Source organism: Oncorhynchus mykiss, chromosome 18 (assembly GCF_013265735.2).
Source record: "Oncorhynchus mykiss isolate Arlee chromosome 18, USDA_OmykA_1.1, whole genome shotgun sequence".
In the NCBI taxonomy this organism is placed as follows: Eukaryota; Metazoa; Chordata; class Actinopteri; order Salmoniformes; family Salmonidae; genus Oncorhynchus; species Oncorhynchus mykiss.
The window spans coordinates 30,973,290-30,988,877 of NC_048582.1; the positions used below are offsets into that span (position 1 = coordinate 30,973,290).

The 15,588-nt window shown below is 42.5% G+C and overlaps 1 protein-coding gene across 3 annotated transcripts in view; it reads right to left on the bottom strand.

Annotated features, from left to right (window-relative positions):
- The window catches only part of cgnb (cingulin b), a 46,683-nt gene that overhangs the window by 14,116 nt on the left and 16,979 nt on the right, over nt 1–15,588 (bottom strand). For 2 of the 3 annotated variants that reach the window (XM_021571592.2, XM_036952486.1), the window contains exons 2-7: nt 9,610–10,750; nt 9,441–9,529; nt 8,835–8,904; nt 2,859–2,983; nt 2,389–2,527; nt 1,838–2,050 (exon numbers count right to left, since the gene is read on the bottom strand). In XM_021571592.2, the coding sequence (XP_021427267.1) occupies nt 1,838–2,050; nt 2,389–2,527; nt 2,859–2,983; nt 8,835–8,904; nt 9,441–9,529; nt 9,610–10,722 (1,749 nt within the window). In that variant the 5' untranslated portion in view covers nt 10,723–10,750. The remainder of the gene's footprint in view (nt 1–1,837; nt 2,051–2,388; nt 2,528–2,858; nt 2,984–8,834; nt 8,905–9,440; nt 9,530–9,609; nt 10,751–15,588) is intronic. The other variant, XM_021571593.2, reaches the window with a different exon arrangement.

Below are 15,588 nucleotides of genomic sequence, written 5' to 3' on the forward strand. Positions count from 1 at the left end.
TCTTGATTTTCTCACGATGTCAAGCAAAGAGGCACTGAGTTTGAAGGTAGGCCTTGAAATACATCCACAGGTACACCTCCAATTGACTCAAATTATGTCAATTAGCCTATCAGAAGCTTCTAAAGCCATGACATCATTTTCTGGAATTTTCCAAGCTGTTTAAAGGCACAGTCAACTTCGTGTATGTTAACTTCTGACACACTGGAATTGTGATACAGTAAATAAGTGAAATAATCTGTAAACAATAATCATCTGTAAACCATTTTTGGAAGAATGACTTGTGTCATGCACAAAGTAGACGTCCTAACCGACTTGCCAAAACCATAGCTTGTTAACAAGAAATTTGTGGAGTGGTTGAAAAACAAGTTTTAATGACTCCAACCTAAGTGTATGTACACTTCTGACTTCCAATGTACATACAGTGCATTCGGAAAGTATTCAGACCCCTTGACCTTTTCCACATGTTTTTACGTTACAGCCTAAAATGGATTAAACTGTTTTAAATACTCTCTCGGAGCTCTACGAACAATTTCTTCAACCTCATGGCTTGGTTTTTGCTCTGACAGAGTCTCTTTCCAAATCATGTCCAAGCAATTGAATTAACCACAGGTGAACTCCAAGTTGAATAAACACCTCAAGGATTATCAATGGAAACAGGATGCGCCTGAGCTCAATTTAAGTTTCATAGCAAAAGGTCTGAATACTTATGCAAGTAAGGTTTCTGTTTTTTATTTGTAATACATTTGCAAAATGTCATTATGGGGCATTCTGTGTAGATTGATGAGGATTTTTTTTTTTTTTATTCAGTTTCAGTTTGTTTGGGGAAAAAGTCAAGGGGTCGGACTACTTTCCGAATGCACTGCACATACCACAGGAGGTTGGTGGCACCTTCATCGGGGAGGACGGGCTCGTGGGAATGTCTGGAGCAGCCAGTGGAATAGTATAAAATACGTCAAACATGGTTTCATGTGTTTGATGCCATTCCATTTGCGCCGTCCCAGCAATTATTATGAGCCTTCATCCCCTGATACATACAGACGGACATAAATAAACCAGTCCCCGTTTCTCAGGGACCTCCAACCAATGCATATACTGTGTTGTTCCATTTCAGCACTACCATACCGGATTTAACTAATGAAGGGGTAAATTGGGATTGGATGGCGAAACACTGAACATTTGACATATGAAGGGTTAATTTCCAAAACGCTATATCCACCAATTTCGCATGTGTTATTTCATCAGAAATGATTTCTTATGGGTACCTTCATGTGTGTGTAAATTATTACTGTTCAGTTTTTTTTATCCATAGATTTTTTGGGGCAAAACGTTATATATCCGTTGTTTAGCTGGAATGTAATGTTTGTATCCTGTATATTCACAGTGATATGTGGTTGTCTCACCTAGCCATCTTAAGATGAATGCACTTCATGTTTATTGCTCTGGATAAGAACATCTGCTAATGACTAACATTTCAAATGTAAATGTTTTACATACAGATCTCATATTACTGTGTTGAATATTTATTATTATTATTTTTTAAATAGTGATGTCAAATGTATACTTTGTACAGTTCATTAATTTCGTTATGTTATATTTGACCGTGTAAAAACTAGCGTACTACTTATTTCTCTGACAGCGAGGCGGATATGTCAAGTGATAGATTTGAAACAAATACATGTCTGTCATTGAACAACCCCATGCCATGCTTAGATAGTTTTCACTCACTAATCTCTCAACAGCTTTAAAACAATAAAAGCTAATTTACCAAGATTTCTGAAAATGGATATATAGCATTTTGGAATGAAACTTCCACACAAACACAAACCAACGTATCCACCTGTGACACCTGTTCCATGGTGCTTCTCAGGGTTTCCATGTCCTGGCTGTATTGCTCCCTGAGGGCCTCCATCTCCTGGTCGTGGCTCCCCACCTCTTCCTTCAGTGCCCCCTTCAGGGCTGTCAGCGCTCTCTCCCTCTGACGCAGTACCTCCTCCTGACGCTGGCGCAACATTGCCGCCTCCGCCAGGTCCGCCTGCAACGACATCACATCCTGCAAGGGAGAGAGAGTGTGTGTAAATAGCACTGAATGGCTGCCGTTCATCACCTGGGAGTTCATAAAATGCCCCCAAACAATGTAAAGCACTTTGAAGAGTGCAACATAAATGCAAGACATCATCATTGGGGCGGCAGGTACCCTAATGGTTAGTAACCGAAAGGTTGCTAGATCGAATCCCCGAGCTGACAAGGTACAAATCTGTCGTTCTGCCCCTGAACAAGGCAGTTAAACCCACTGTTCCTAGGCCATCATTGTAAATAAGAATGTTGTTAACTGGCTAGTTAAATATAGGTTAAATATATATATTTTTTTTTAAATCATCCTTGCCGTACCGTCTGCAGTGACATGGAGTCGGTTTGTGGTGTGTTCTCTGGCATTCCCCTCAGCTCCTCCTGAAGCTCAGCCAGCTGGTCTTCCTGTTGACGCACCCGAGACTCTGCCCCCTCTCTGGCCATCCGCAGCTGGGTCAACCTGATAGGGAAGACAGAAATCGATACCTCAATCAATATACTCATTAACGTGTCAGTCAATTAGACAATCAATCCATCAACCGAACAATTAAAGCAGCAGGAGATGAATGGGCTGCTTAAAAGGTGCAATCCATAGGTTGTCTATATTCTGACAACAAAATGTAGAATAAATACATACGGTGACTTTTGGGGGTCTTAACACACGTGCACTGCAAATGCACACAGATTCCAGACAGATTAAACCTAGTCTATTTAAAAGTGCATTTTAGTCCAGGGCTAGGCCTAATCTGTGACAAGCAAAACCGGCCATAGGTGTGTGAAGCCTAGCTTACTCTTCTTGGGCCATCTGTAGTTCGGTTTTGTTGCGGTCCAGTTGTTCCTGAAGCTGGTGGTTCTCATTCAGACGCTGCTCCAACTCCTTCTTCAGATTCTCATGAGACCCTTGTTTAGGAGGAACCTGAGAGGAGACAAGTCAATGTACATACTATATATTGTACGGCATTCAGCGGTGTACTCAGGTAGCCTAGTGGTTAGCGCATTAGGCCAGTAACCGAAAGGTTGTTGGATCGAATCCCCTGAGCTGACAAGGTAAAAATCTGTCGTTCTGTCTCTGAGCAAGGCAGTTAACCCACTGTTCCCCGGGCGCCGAAGACGTGGATGTCGATTAAGGCAGCCCTCTGTACCTCTGATTCAGAGACTGACTAGGTATCCCCCTTTCAATCTATAATTCACTACCCCATCAGAAATGCCTGGTTTCTATGCGTTTCATGCATGGCACAGTCACGTGAAACTGTATAATGGCTCTGCGTCCCAAATAGCACCCCATAAAGTGCACTACTCTTGACCAGGGCCCACAGTAGGGTACCATGTAGGGAATAGGTTGGCATTTAGAACACAGACTGGATGTTGCTCAGTGACAATACGGATGAGGGTAAAGTTTTGCCCTGCGGAACTAACATTCCTCTGACAATTTCCTCTCACATTATCAGTGATAGATTATGGTCTGTGCTGCAGAGATTCTGCTCTCCTCAAGGAAACTGGCAAATCACTTTGTTTTGGTTTTATCTGTTTGTAAAGAGGGGTAATGTAATGTAGAGTTGAATTGACTATGAACTGGACAGTAGATATAATATAATTTAGCCAATGGACAGGACAGTTAGCTACTAGCTATATCCTTGCGGGAAATCTATAAATGAATAGTACATTCAATACTGAATATCATACAAATTAGATAACAGGTGTTCCTTCTGGCCGTAGGAGGCACGCACGCACACCACCTGCTTCAAGTAACCCAACACACCAGCTTGTGTTCCACCACACAGGTAGCAGAGAAACTCTATATATATATGTCTGCTATTTCACTGATACCAGTATACCATTTAACACTGCCCTAGAGCCAGCCAAAACAATCTACTGATGTTCAGAGAGCACTTAAACACGGAGTTGAACCAACAATCATATCTAGTAGAGTGAAGAGAACACGTTATACTATATTTGTACTAGGATTGTCAAATCTCTGGCTGCCTATACAGTATGCTTAAGCAGAATTAAACTATTACTAATGGTATCCAAGCTATTAAGAAATGTTGATACACTACTTGATCAAAAGTATGTGGAGACCTGCTCCATCTCATTCCAAAATCATGGGCATTACTTTGGAGTTGGTCCCCCCTTTGCTGCTAGAAAAAGCCTCCACTCTTCTGGGAAGACTTCCACTAGTTGTTGGAACAATCCTGTGGGGGTGGGGGGGTGGGACTTGTTTCCATTCAGCCACAAGAGCTTTAGTGAGGTTGTGCACCAATGTTGGGCAATTAGCCCTGGCTCGCAGTCGGCGTTCCAAATCATCCCAAAGGTGTTCAATGGGGTTGAGGTCAGGAATCTGTGCAGGCCAGTCAAGTTCTTCTACACCGATCTCAACAAGCCATTTTTGTATGGACCTTGCTTTGTGCACGGGGCATTGTCATGCTGAAACAGGAAAGGGCCCTCCACAAACTATTGCCAAGGTTGGAAGCACAGAATCGTCTAGAATGTGATTGTATGCTGTAGGATTAAGATTTCCCCTCACTGGAATTTAGGGGCCTAGCCCAAACCATGAAGAAACAACCCCAGACTATTATTCATCCTCCAAACTTTGCAGTGGGGCAGGTAGCGTTCTCCTGTCATCCGCCAAACCCAGGTTAGTCCGTCGGACTGCCAGATGGTGAAACTTGATTCACCACTCCACAGAATGCGTTTCCACTGCTCCAGAGTCCAATGCCAGCAAGCTTTACACCACTCCAGCCGACACTTGGCATTCAGATGTTGATCTTAGACTTGTGTGCGTGCGGCTGCTCGGCCAGGGATACCCATTTAACGTGGCTCCCGACGAACAGTCCTTCTGCTGACGTTGCTTCCGGAGGCAGTTTGGAACTCGATAGTGAGTGTTGCAACTGAGGACAGACGATTTTTACGCGTTTCAGCACCCTGCGGTCCCGTTCTGTGAGCTTGGCTGAGCCGCGAAGTGTTGCTCCGAGACATTTCCCCTTCACAATAACAGCACTTGCAGTTGACCGGGGCAGCTCTAACAGGGCAGAAATTTGACAAACTGACTTGTTGGAAAGGTGGCATCCTATGTATGAAGGTACCAAGTTGAAAGCCACTGAGCTCTTCAGTAAGGCCATTCTACTGACAATGTTTGTCAAAGGAGATTGCGTGACGGTGTACTCGATTTTATACACCTGTCAACAAGGGGTATAGCTTAAATAGCAAAATCCACTAATTTGAAGTGGTGTCCATAAACTTTGTATATAAAGTGTATAGGTGTAGTATTTAGACCTAAACGGTGTTCGAAAACTCATACTAACCGCATTATTTAAGACATAAATTGTGTATGTAGTATGCTTATTGGTCATAGTATGGATATAAAAGGGAAAGGGGGATACCTAGTCAGTTACACTCAGTTGAATGCATTGTTGTGAGTCTTCCGCATTTAACCCAACCCCTCTGAATCAGAGAGGTGCAGGAGGCTGCCTTAAATCTAAATCCACATCCTCGGCATCTGGGTAACAGTGGGTTAACTGCCTTGCTTAGGGGCAGAATATATTTTTACCTTGTCAGTCCGGGGATTCGATCCAGCGACCTTTCGGTTACTTGCCCAACACTCCTACCAGGCTACCTGCCACCCCAATATAGTTAGTATGCCAAAGGTTCACGGATGTCGTACTACATTCACCAAAATACAAAGTATACAAGCAGTAGACAGTATTTCCATGCTTTTAGGGCCCATGATGAAATTCTTCAGAAAATGGGCAGGCTTCATTAGATTTTCAGATTTGAAGAACATTTTGGAAAATATGCAGCCTAAATCCGACAAGAGCGGCTACAAATTCTTACTTTAACTAATTATGACAAATGTTAAGCTATGTAATAAAGTAATGACTTTTCAATAAGTTATGTTGGCTGACAATTTGTAGGCTAAGCTAGCCTTACGAACCGCATATCATAACAGTACATACAAGCAACTACTGTAATGTTAGTGAGCTACCTAACGTTAGTTGGCTACTAAGACATGAAAATTGCCAGTATATTAACGATATGCTAACTACCAAACGTTTATTAACTTGATTATTCATGTCATTCTTAGCTTAGCTAAGTGGTATAGTTGTGCTTTTTCAATGGACATTGTTAATGAAGTCGTAAGATGTCTAGCTAGTAATTGTTATGGTAACAAGCTTGGAAGAAGTTGCATAGCAACAGCATCAACTTCCGGTAGACAGGTGAAGCGCTAGTACACGCAACTGAAAGGATACCGTTCGTTTACAGTATACTAAAATGAACTAATGGTATATATATTAAGTGTTATACCGTATGTTAGTATGGGTATTCAAACAAAGCGCAAGTCTTGAACCAGAACTAGCCTGGGGAACAGTGGTGTTAGAAAATGGCATCTCATTATTAGAGCAGTCCTATAACGGTGCCAGTCCATTTTACCACCCCCCTCAGGCCAAAATGTCTCAAGAGCCACCACTTGTGGTGATGAGTTAAGACGGCCACCCTTCACAGCATCACCATGGATACCACCATAACACTGGGCCCCACACAATTATTGATAGATCCCAATGACAGAGCTCTTAAAACACTGACTGGGCCCATCCTAATCAGCTTTTCTCTTCAGATGCTCTGTTGTCAAGATACCCCACAGATGATGTACATGGTTAGTAGCTACAATCACACAAAAGGCTATGTAATGAGATATAAATGACAGCTCATATACATACACAAGTGGTCATACCTGGAGGTTGCCATGTGCACACATAAAATGAATGTCTGCATAGAATTAATACTAGGCCAAGGCTGTGGATCTGTAGGTAACCGTCCTGTCCCACACGCCTGTATCCCTTTCCCCTACAGCTAAAGTCCAAATCAAGTTCTGTGCATGTTTCTTTACCTCTAATTTAACACAAAACATGTTGGTCACCCTCCCTTCAGATTTCTCACTGTCAATCATGAACGATAAGTTTGACAGGTGAAATATCCATGCAGCATCTGCATACCAACCACTTAATCTCAATCAGTTTCATGGGGATATGATTTTAGACCTTGAGTTATACAGTGTTGTAGTGTTGTTTTGAATTATGTACAGTGTGCAAAGTTTAGAGCAGATGGTGTTAAAGGCCCAGTGCAGCAAAAAACGTGATTTGTCTGTGTTTTATATACATTTCCACCCTACGAGGTTGGAATAATACTATGAAATTGTGAAAAGTATGGTAATATTATTTTCATATGAGAGCTGTTGGGGAAAAAAACACCTGAAATTTCAGCCTGTGGGATGGAGTTTGGCCTGCCTGGTGACATCACTAGAAGGTACATTTGCTAATAAACCAATAAGAGAGTTCCAAACCTCTCTGCCAATAACAGCTATTTTTCAGTTTTCCCCTCCCCACTCGGACCACTTCCACAATTCTAACTCTTCACTAAGAAGCCATTTATATATATACATTTTTTTTTTAATTGAAAACAATCACAGTAAGCTACTTAATTGTTCCCCGAAAATTAGGGCCTAATGCATTTATTTCAATTCACTGATTTCCTTATCTGAACCATAACTCAGTAAAATTGTTGAAATTGTTGCTTTCTTTTCAGTATCTTTTTTTCTAGTGGTGCGCGCTGCAAAGTTTTGGCAACATGTGAGAAATTTTACCATTTGCACAATCATCCTAAAATCTCATCACAAATGAAGTGATGTTCTGTCTTACAGTAACGTTATACTATTATATTCAGTTATGTAGAATACCAGCTTTGTGATCTTGCAGACATTGATTCAGCTTTGATCTAACTTTATTAAAACGAGCACCATTTGCCAAACTAGCCTGTTCTCTACAAGTAGAACAGAAACTGTGCATGAAGTAGAAAATAGACTTTTAGCTGTCAGGAAGAGGGGTTCAGAAAAACTTGGATCCTCAGCCACTCTGTAAATATCATATGCATAAAGAAAATAAGACTGCTGTACACAAATATAGGCTACTGACAGCAGGAACAAACTGTACAGAGGAGAATACAATTTTGACAGTGCAAAAATGCTGACTGTTGCCAAAACTGACCGTATCATTTTAAATACCCTGCGAGCCGCTTGATCTAATCTCCACATTTTTGGGGTGTCAAAACGGAGCTCTTGGAGACACAGAATATTACTATAAAGGTTATACAAACTCCCTCTTATATGTACAGAGAACACACACATCCTCAAGCTGTTACTCTTACATACAAAGCTCAAACACACACATTTATAAACAAAAACACTTTTTCTTTGATATGAGCACACTAAAATGGGTCAATCTCGGCTGAATAAGCACACAGCAGTACAAACACTTTCCCCCCTTTTTCGTGATTATCTAATTGGTAGGTAAAGTCCCATCGCTGCAACTCCCTTATGGACTTGGGAGAGGCGAAGGTCGAGAGCCAATGCGTTCCCCGAAACACGACCCTGCCAAGCTGCACTGCTTCTTGACACACTGCTCGCTTAACCCGGAAGCCAACTGTACCAATGTGTCGGAGGAAAAACCGGCCAACTGGCGACCGGAGTCAGCTTGTAAGGCGCCAAGCCAGCCACAAGGAGTCGCTAGAGCGTAATGGGACAAGGAAATCCCCGGCCAGCCAAACCCTCATGACGTTGGGCCCAATTGTGAAGCGCCTTATGGTCTCCCAGTCGCAGCCAGCTGTGACACACCCTGGGATCGAACCCGGTCTGTAGTGACGCCTCAATGCCTTAGACTGTTGCACAACTCGGGAGGCCATAATTTCCTTAAAAAAAACAACACTTTCATTCTTACCTTAGCACCACTGGTCGTCTCGTAGACTAGGTTTCCTTTACGTTTGATGGATAAATCACTCTCACTGGTCCTAATGCAGAGGGCAGAAAATTACATGAAGTTGAGCTTTAGTAAGATAAGGATACCTATGAATGCAAGTGGTAAACATTATAATTAAGCAATAAGGCCCGAGGGGGTATGGCCAACATACCACGGCTAAGGGCTGTTCTTAGGCACGACGCAAAGGTATATTAGCCATATATCACAAACCCCAGAGGTGCCTTATTGCTACTATAAACTGTTTACCAACATAATTAGAGCAGGAAAAACAAATGGTTTTGTCATACCGTGGTATACGGTCTGATATACCACGGCTGTCAGCCAATCAGCATTCACACACACACATATTATACATTACTCATATGAGCAATTGTTGTCTGAGAGTACAGGACATTTTTGGTACAGGAGTAAGAAAATAAATTATAATTTACAGTGAAACATTGCCCAATTCAAGCTTGTGTAGGATCTCTTGGTTTTTACCACCACCACGATAACGTCTATCACAATGTAACAGCAGAGACTTGGAAGCAACAGTGTTCCAGGTCACATGTTTGTAAATTTCTTTACCCCTCTTTCAGGATGGTGTAGATAGCTTGTTTGGTTTGTGGTTCCTCTCCACTGATGACCTCTACATTCCTCAGAGGGGCCGGCATACCCTTCAATGGTAAAAGATATTGAGGGTCAGAACAAATACATTATACTGCTCAAACACAAAAAAACTAAACTTGTTACTTACTGTCTTCTTTGGTGGGATGGCAGGAGGGGTATCCTTGACTAACTTCCCAGGTGACTTTATAAAGCTCAGCTTGGGGCCAGGGAGGGCTGTCACCTTGGCAACTGAGACAGGGCTCATTCCTAGGCTACTGTACGGAGGTGTGGATGACGTGGATGAGGAGGTGGAGGAGAAGAGCAAGGAGGTAGTGTTGGGAGTTGGCGAAGGAGGGGAGACCTCATGATGAACGTCTTTGCAGGCATCCAGACTTCTGGAGCGTCTGCGTTCATCGAACTTGAGCCGCAGCCTTGTTCCGGAGCGCCCCCTACTCTGTCCAGTAGGAGTGCCAATGTTGAACTTGCTGATCAGCTTGTTGATAGGCGCCAGGGAGGTCTTGTCGATGGCAGGAACAATCGCCTCATTGAATGACGCTGGAGGAAGGGGTTCTGGGATGGACGAATCAAGTCCATTTCTGCCCAGCAAACCACCGAGCCCCACCCCATTCTGTCTGGCCCCTCTGGGACTAACCGGTTTGAGCCCTGCCTCATTAAATTCCTCCCCATTGACCCAACCTCTCTCTTTCATATCCACTCTGTATGGTTCTGCTGCTGTGGGACTGGGTTCTTCCTTGACCTTTACCTTCATCTGTCCTTCCCTCCGGGGCCCACCCTCACCCTCTCTCTGGCTCCCAGCCTGGCCATCCCCAGGAGGTCTCTTGAAAGGACTCCCAAAGTCCTCCCTGCCCTCGCCCTCTGGTGTGGACTTTGGAGAGACCGGAAAGCTGAGTGTTTGTCCAGTAGGGGCGTAAGGGTTCTGGATCTCCCCCCCTTCCTTTCTCTGGGGCAGACTGTTGTAGGGCGAGGAGAGGCCTGAGTTGGGGTTCTGTGACTGGGCCTGCTGGGTCTTCAGCTGCACCCCATACGAGTCTCCCTTCTCCCCATCCTTCAGCACCACGTAGGGCTGGCCGGAGATGCCCTGTACCCGGACAGCCACCCCGTACTTGTTGGAGGGGGGCATGGCGCCGCTGCCCCCTCTGGTCTTCTCGGGGTAGCCCCCGCCAGTGTCATGGAGGTCCTTGATGAAGCGGATCTGGACACCGTAGTCAAGTGGAGGCTTCCTGTCTGTGGAGAGGGCCATTTTGACTTCCTGGTTGGGCTAGAGGATACTTGGGCAGAGGGTGAAATTCTAAATCAGTCCACACACACACACACACACACATTGCAGTTGACAGCCAGCTTCACAAGTAATTTTTTAAAGAACAGTTGTACAGAAGTCAAAATAATATTTGTTCTCTTCATCCTAACAAGTCTCTCCATTTCTATCAAAGCTATTGTGTTTCAGGTTCTACACCTGACAATGAGCAGGTTACTGGCACAATGCATTCACTGAAACTGACTCGCATCACACAGTTAATCATCCACTTAGTGCACCGCTTTCATTCTCACAAAGACATACTGTCCACAAGAAATAAACATCGCAGTCTGGTGTCTCACTGTTTCTCTACTGGTCTAGAATTTGCCTGGGGCTGTTTAGTTTCCTCTTAGTCACTGCTGCCTGCCACCACAGTACGGCCATTGATGGGGTTTGCATATGACCTCCATTATACGGATTGACATCCGCTTGGATCTTCTTCATATTTCTCCTACTTCAATTCCCAGACCTTACTTTATACTTGCATAGTGTATGACCCACTGTTGCATAAGGACAAAAAGTATGATGCAACTGCTATAGTATGAGATATGGCATATCTTCATGATACCCTATTCTTTACAATAGCTTTTCTCACAGGATGTAAAGTATTCATTGAGACAATTATGCCACTAGGCCACTGAGCATTTCTTTGTGCTGGTGTAGTCCTTTCTGCGTGGGTGTAATGCGTGAGAGTAGGAGAAAGAGAATGACTGAAGAGAGTGGGTTTTGAGGGCCTGCGGGTCTGATAGCGACCATTGTGACGTGGTCAGAATTTTTCATGCTGCCCGCTCATAAAAAGATAAGCTATATCCTATATGCAAAACGTAGCTCAAGAGAATGTGCAAGTGTCCACGCTCATCATTCTTGGTGATTCAAGTTCAATAGCCATAGCCTACCTCTGCGTCCGAGATCAGGTGTGCATGTGGTCTCCATTAAATAGAATAATAGGCTATAGCCTATGCATTGGCGGAGAAGCACACAGTTATCTTTCTAAATAGTTTAACTACATTGCCTAGAAATAAATGTTGATCACCCATATGTCTCCATCTGAAAATACCTCTCCTAAAAAAGGTAGGCTATATGCAAAACGTAGTTCAAGAGAAAGTGTCCGCTTTCTCTCCAACTTTGTTTTATGTCCACGATCCCATTTTGATATCTGAAATTTCACAACAATGTGAAAAAAACAACCTAATTTAACAGCAAATGTTAACTTTTTTTATTTGAGTCTATGGCAGTCACTGTTATACTGATATACGACTTCAGGTGTGTTAATATACTGGCAAATCCGATGTATTAGTAGCCAACTAACATTACGTTAGGTAGCTAGCTAACATACGGTACATACTGCCGTAATGACATGCTATGCGTTTTGTAAGATATCTAACAAATTGTCAGCCAACATAACGTGAAACGTAACCTATTTGAAAAGTCATCACATTGCTTTAATTAATAATAATTAATTTAATTATGACAAATGTTGAGCAAAACATTTTCATCCACGCTCATCGGACTTCGGCTGCATATTTTCTGCCATTTACTTAAAATCTGAAAATGTTGTGAAGCCATGCCCATTTTCTGAAGAATTGCATTATGGGCCTTAAAAGAACGGAAATAGTGTTCACTACTTGAATACTTCATATTTTGGCTAATTTAGTACGACATCTGGGAACCTTTGGCATACTAACTATTAGAGGTCGACCGATTATGATTTTTCAACACCGATACTGATTACTGGAGGACCAAAAAAGTCTGATGTCGATTTTTATATATTTGTAATAATGACAATTACAACAATACTGAATGAACTTTTATTTTAACTTAATATACATAAATAAAAATCAATTTAGTCTCAAATAAAATGAATATGTTCAATATGTTCAATTTGGTTTAAATAATGCAAAAACAAAGTGTTAGAGAAGAAAGTAAAAGTACCATGTAAAAAAACTAACATTTAAGTTCCTTGTTCAGAACATATGAAAGCTGGTGGTTCCTTTTAACATGTCTTCAATATTCCCAGTTAAGAAGTTTTAGGTTGTAGTTATAGGACTCTCTCTCTCTCTCTCTCTCTCTCTCTCTCTCTCTCTCTCTATACCATTTGTATTTCATATACCTTTGACTATTGGATGTTCTTATAGGCACTATAGTATTTCCAGCCTAATCTCGGGAGTTGATAGGCTTGAAGTCATAAACAGCGCAATGTTTGACGCACAGTGAAGAGCTGGTGGTGTAACCGATGTGAAATGGCTAGCTAGTTAGCGGTGGTGTGCGCTATTAGCGCTTCAATCGTCGACGTTACTCGCTGAGACCTTGAAGTAGTTGTTCCCCTTGCTCTGCAAGGGCCGCGGCTTTTGTGGTGCGATGGGTAACGATGCTTCGAGGGTGGCTGTTGTCGATGTGTAGTCAGCCTGCCACGCAGTCTCCTCGTGGAGTGCAATGTCATCGGCCATAATCGGTGTCCAAAAATGCAGATTACCGATTGTTATGAAAACTTGAAATAGGCCCTAATTAAAAAATAAATAAATAAATATATAAAACAAATATATTTTATTTTTTTATTTTTTTAAAAACGGCCATTCCGATTAAATCGGTCGACATCTACTAACTAAAAGCATACTACATACTCAATTTACATCACAAATAGTACAGTTAGTATTACTATTCGAACACAGCTACATTGTTCCTTCTCAGTATCTATACACCATCTTGATATTATTGACCATAACCTGCCGAGTGGCACAGTGGTCTAAGGCACTGCATCTTGGTGCTAGAGGCGTCACTACAGGCCCTGGTTTGATTCCAGGCTGTACCTCACGGCACAACGCCTCTCCCCTATTTGACCTTGATAGTGTGTGTGTTTGTATTGGTATAGATATATAGGCTACATGTGCCTTGAGCTGTTCTCGTCTATTAATGTTCTGTATTATGTAATGTTTCAAGTTGTGTGGACCCCAGGAAGAGTAGCTGCTGCTTTTGCTACAGCTAATGGGGAGCCTAATAAAATACCCCCCCCACAAAAAATGGGTAAACATACCATTGTTCCACCTCACCTGGAAAGTGCTTTGATTTATAAATCAGTAGTACTCAACATGAACATGACCTTATTCTGAACAAAAATATAAAAACACAACATGTAGTGTTAGTCCCATGTTTATGAGCTGAAATAAAAGATCCCAGAAATGTTCCATATCCACAAAAAGCCAATCTCAAATATCCAGCAACTTCGCATAGCCAATGAATAGGAGTGAGACAACATTCCACAGGCCACAATCAACAGCTTGATCAACTCTATGCGAAGGAGATGTGTCGCGCTGCATGAGGCAAATGGTGGTCACACCAGATACAGACTGGTTTTTCTGATCCATGCCCCTAACTTTTTTTAAAGCCATCTGTATTCCCAGTCATGTGCAATCCATAGATTTAGGCCTAATGAATTTATGTAAATTGATTTTCTTATATGAACTATCTCAGTAAAAATCATAGAAATTGCTTTTATATTTTTGTTCAGTGTATATAATACATACACAATGCACACTTACAATAACCCCTAATGACAATTAATTGATGTCAATGTATCAATCATGTAATGATTTGGATCAGCAGTAGATCGTTTCAGATAGCACATTGGACTGGAGTATGCATTGGCTGTTATAAAACTGTTGTGAATGCTTATTGCCTACGACAGGTATCATGCTATGGTTAAATTGCCGTTGTACAAGCTTTATGACACAGTTTCAGTTACATGTGGCCCATCAACCATGTAGCCTTCAGTATAACCTACCAATACAGGGGTTAAATGTCAAACCTCTCCCCCAAAAACACTGGGAGCGGGGGGTGGACAGGATACTCCTATTGTCCCAACTCCTTGGAGCATGATCCACCAGTGGCTATGCTAGGAATGGGCCTTTCTCCTCTCAGCTACCACAGAGCCATCTCCCACAGACTTCATAGACCCATCAGTCAGAGTGTGTTTGCAATGGGCACACCTGCAGTGTGCACACCCCCCACCCATCGGTCTCAATACAGAAGCTGCCTCACTCCTCTTTCCTTAAATTTTCTTGCTAGTTTCGGGTTACAGATGCTGCCAAACTGCTCGAGTTTATCCCACAGCAGTTGAGTGAGGGACGATTAATTGGTAACCGGAGGGTAATGAATCAATAACCAGAGGTAATGAGCTATTGGTTTACACGGTAACAGCCCATGCATTGACCATTAGGCATTAAGTGAGATTAACAAGTCAAAGTCAGCCTTTTTCAAAAAATTCTCAGGATTCCAGACATTCTCTCTATACTAAAATGTTCTGCGTGAGTTTCCATTGGTTTAAGAAGCAGATTATGAGGAAGTTGTACAATTGGAAAATTGGGGCATCTAATGTATGAGTAGGGAGGTTTTAGTTTGAGGGTTTAAACAGAGTTGATCGAAGGGGTTAGTAAAGGCTAACTGCCATCTCATTCCAAAATCATGAGTAGCAATATGGAGTTGGTCCCCCTTTGCTTCTATAAACAGCCTCAGTAGTGAGTGTTGCAAAAATCATCTGTCCTCGTTTGCACGCTAAGCGCTTCAGCACTCCCATTCTGTGAGCTTGTGTGGCCTACCACTTTGCGGCTGAGTCGTTGTTGCTCCTAGACGTTTCCGCTTAACAACAACAGTACTTACAGTTGACTGGGGTAGCTCTTGCAGGGCAGAAATTTGATGAACTGACTTGTTGGAAAGGTGGCATACTATGACAGTGCCATGTTGAAAGTTACGGATCTCTTCAGTAAGGCTATTTTACTGACAATGTTATTCTATGGAGATTGCATGGCTTTGTGCTCG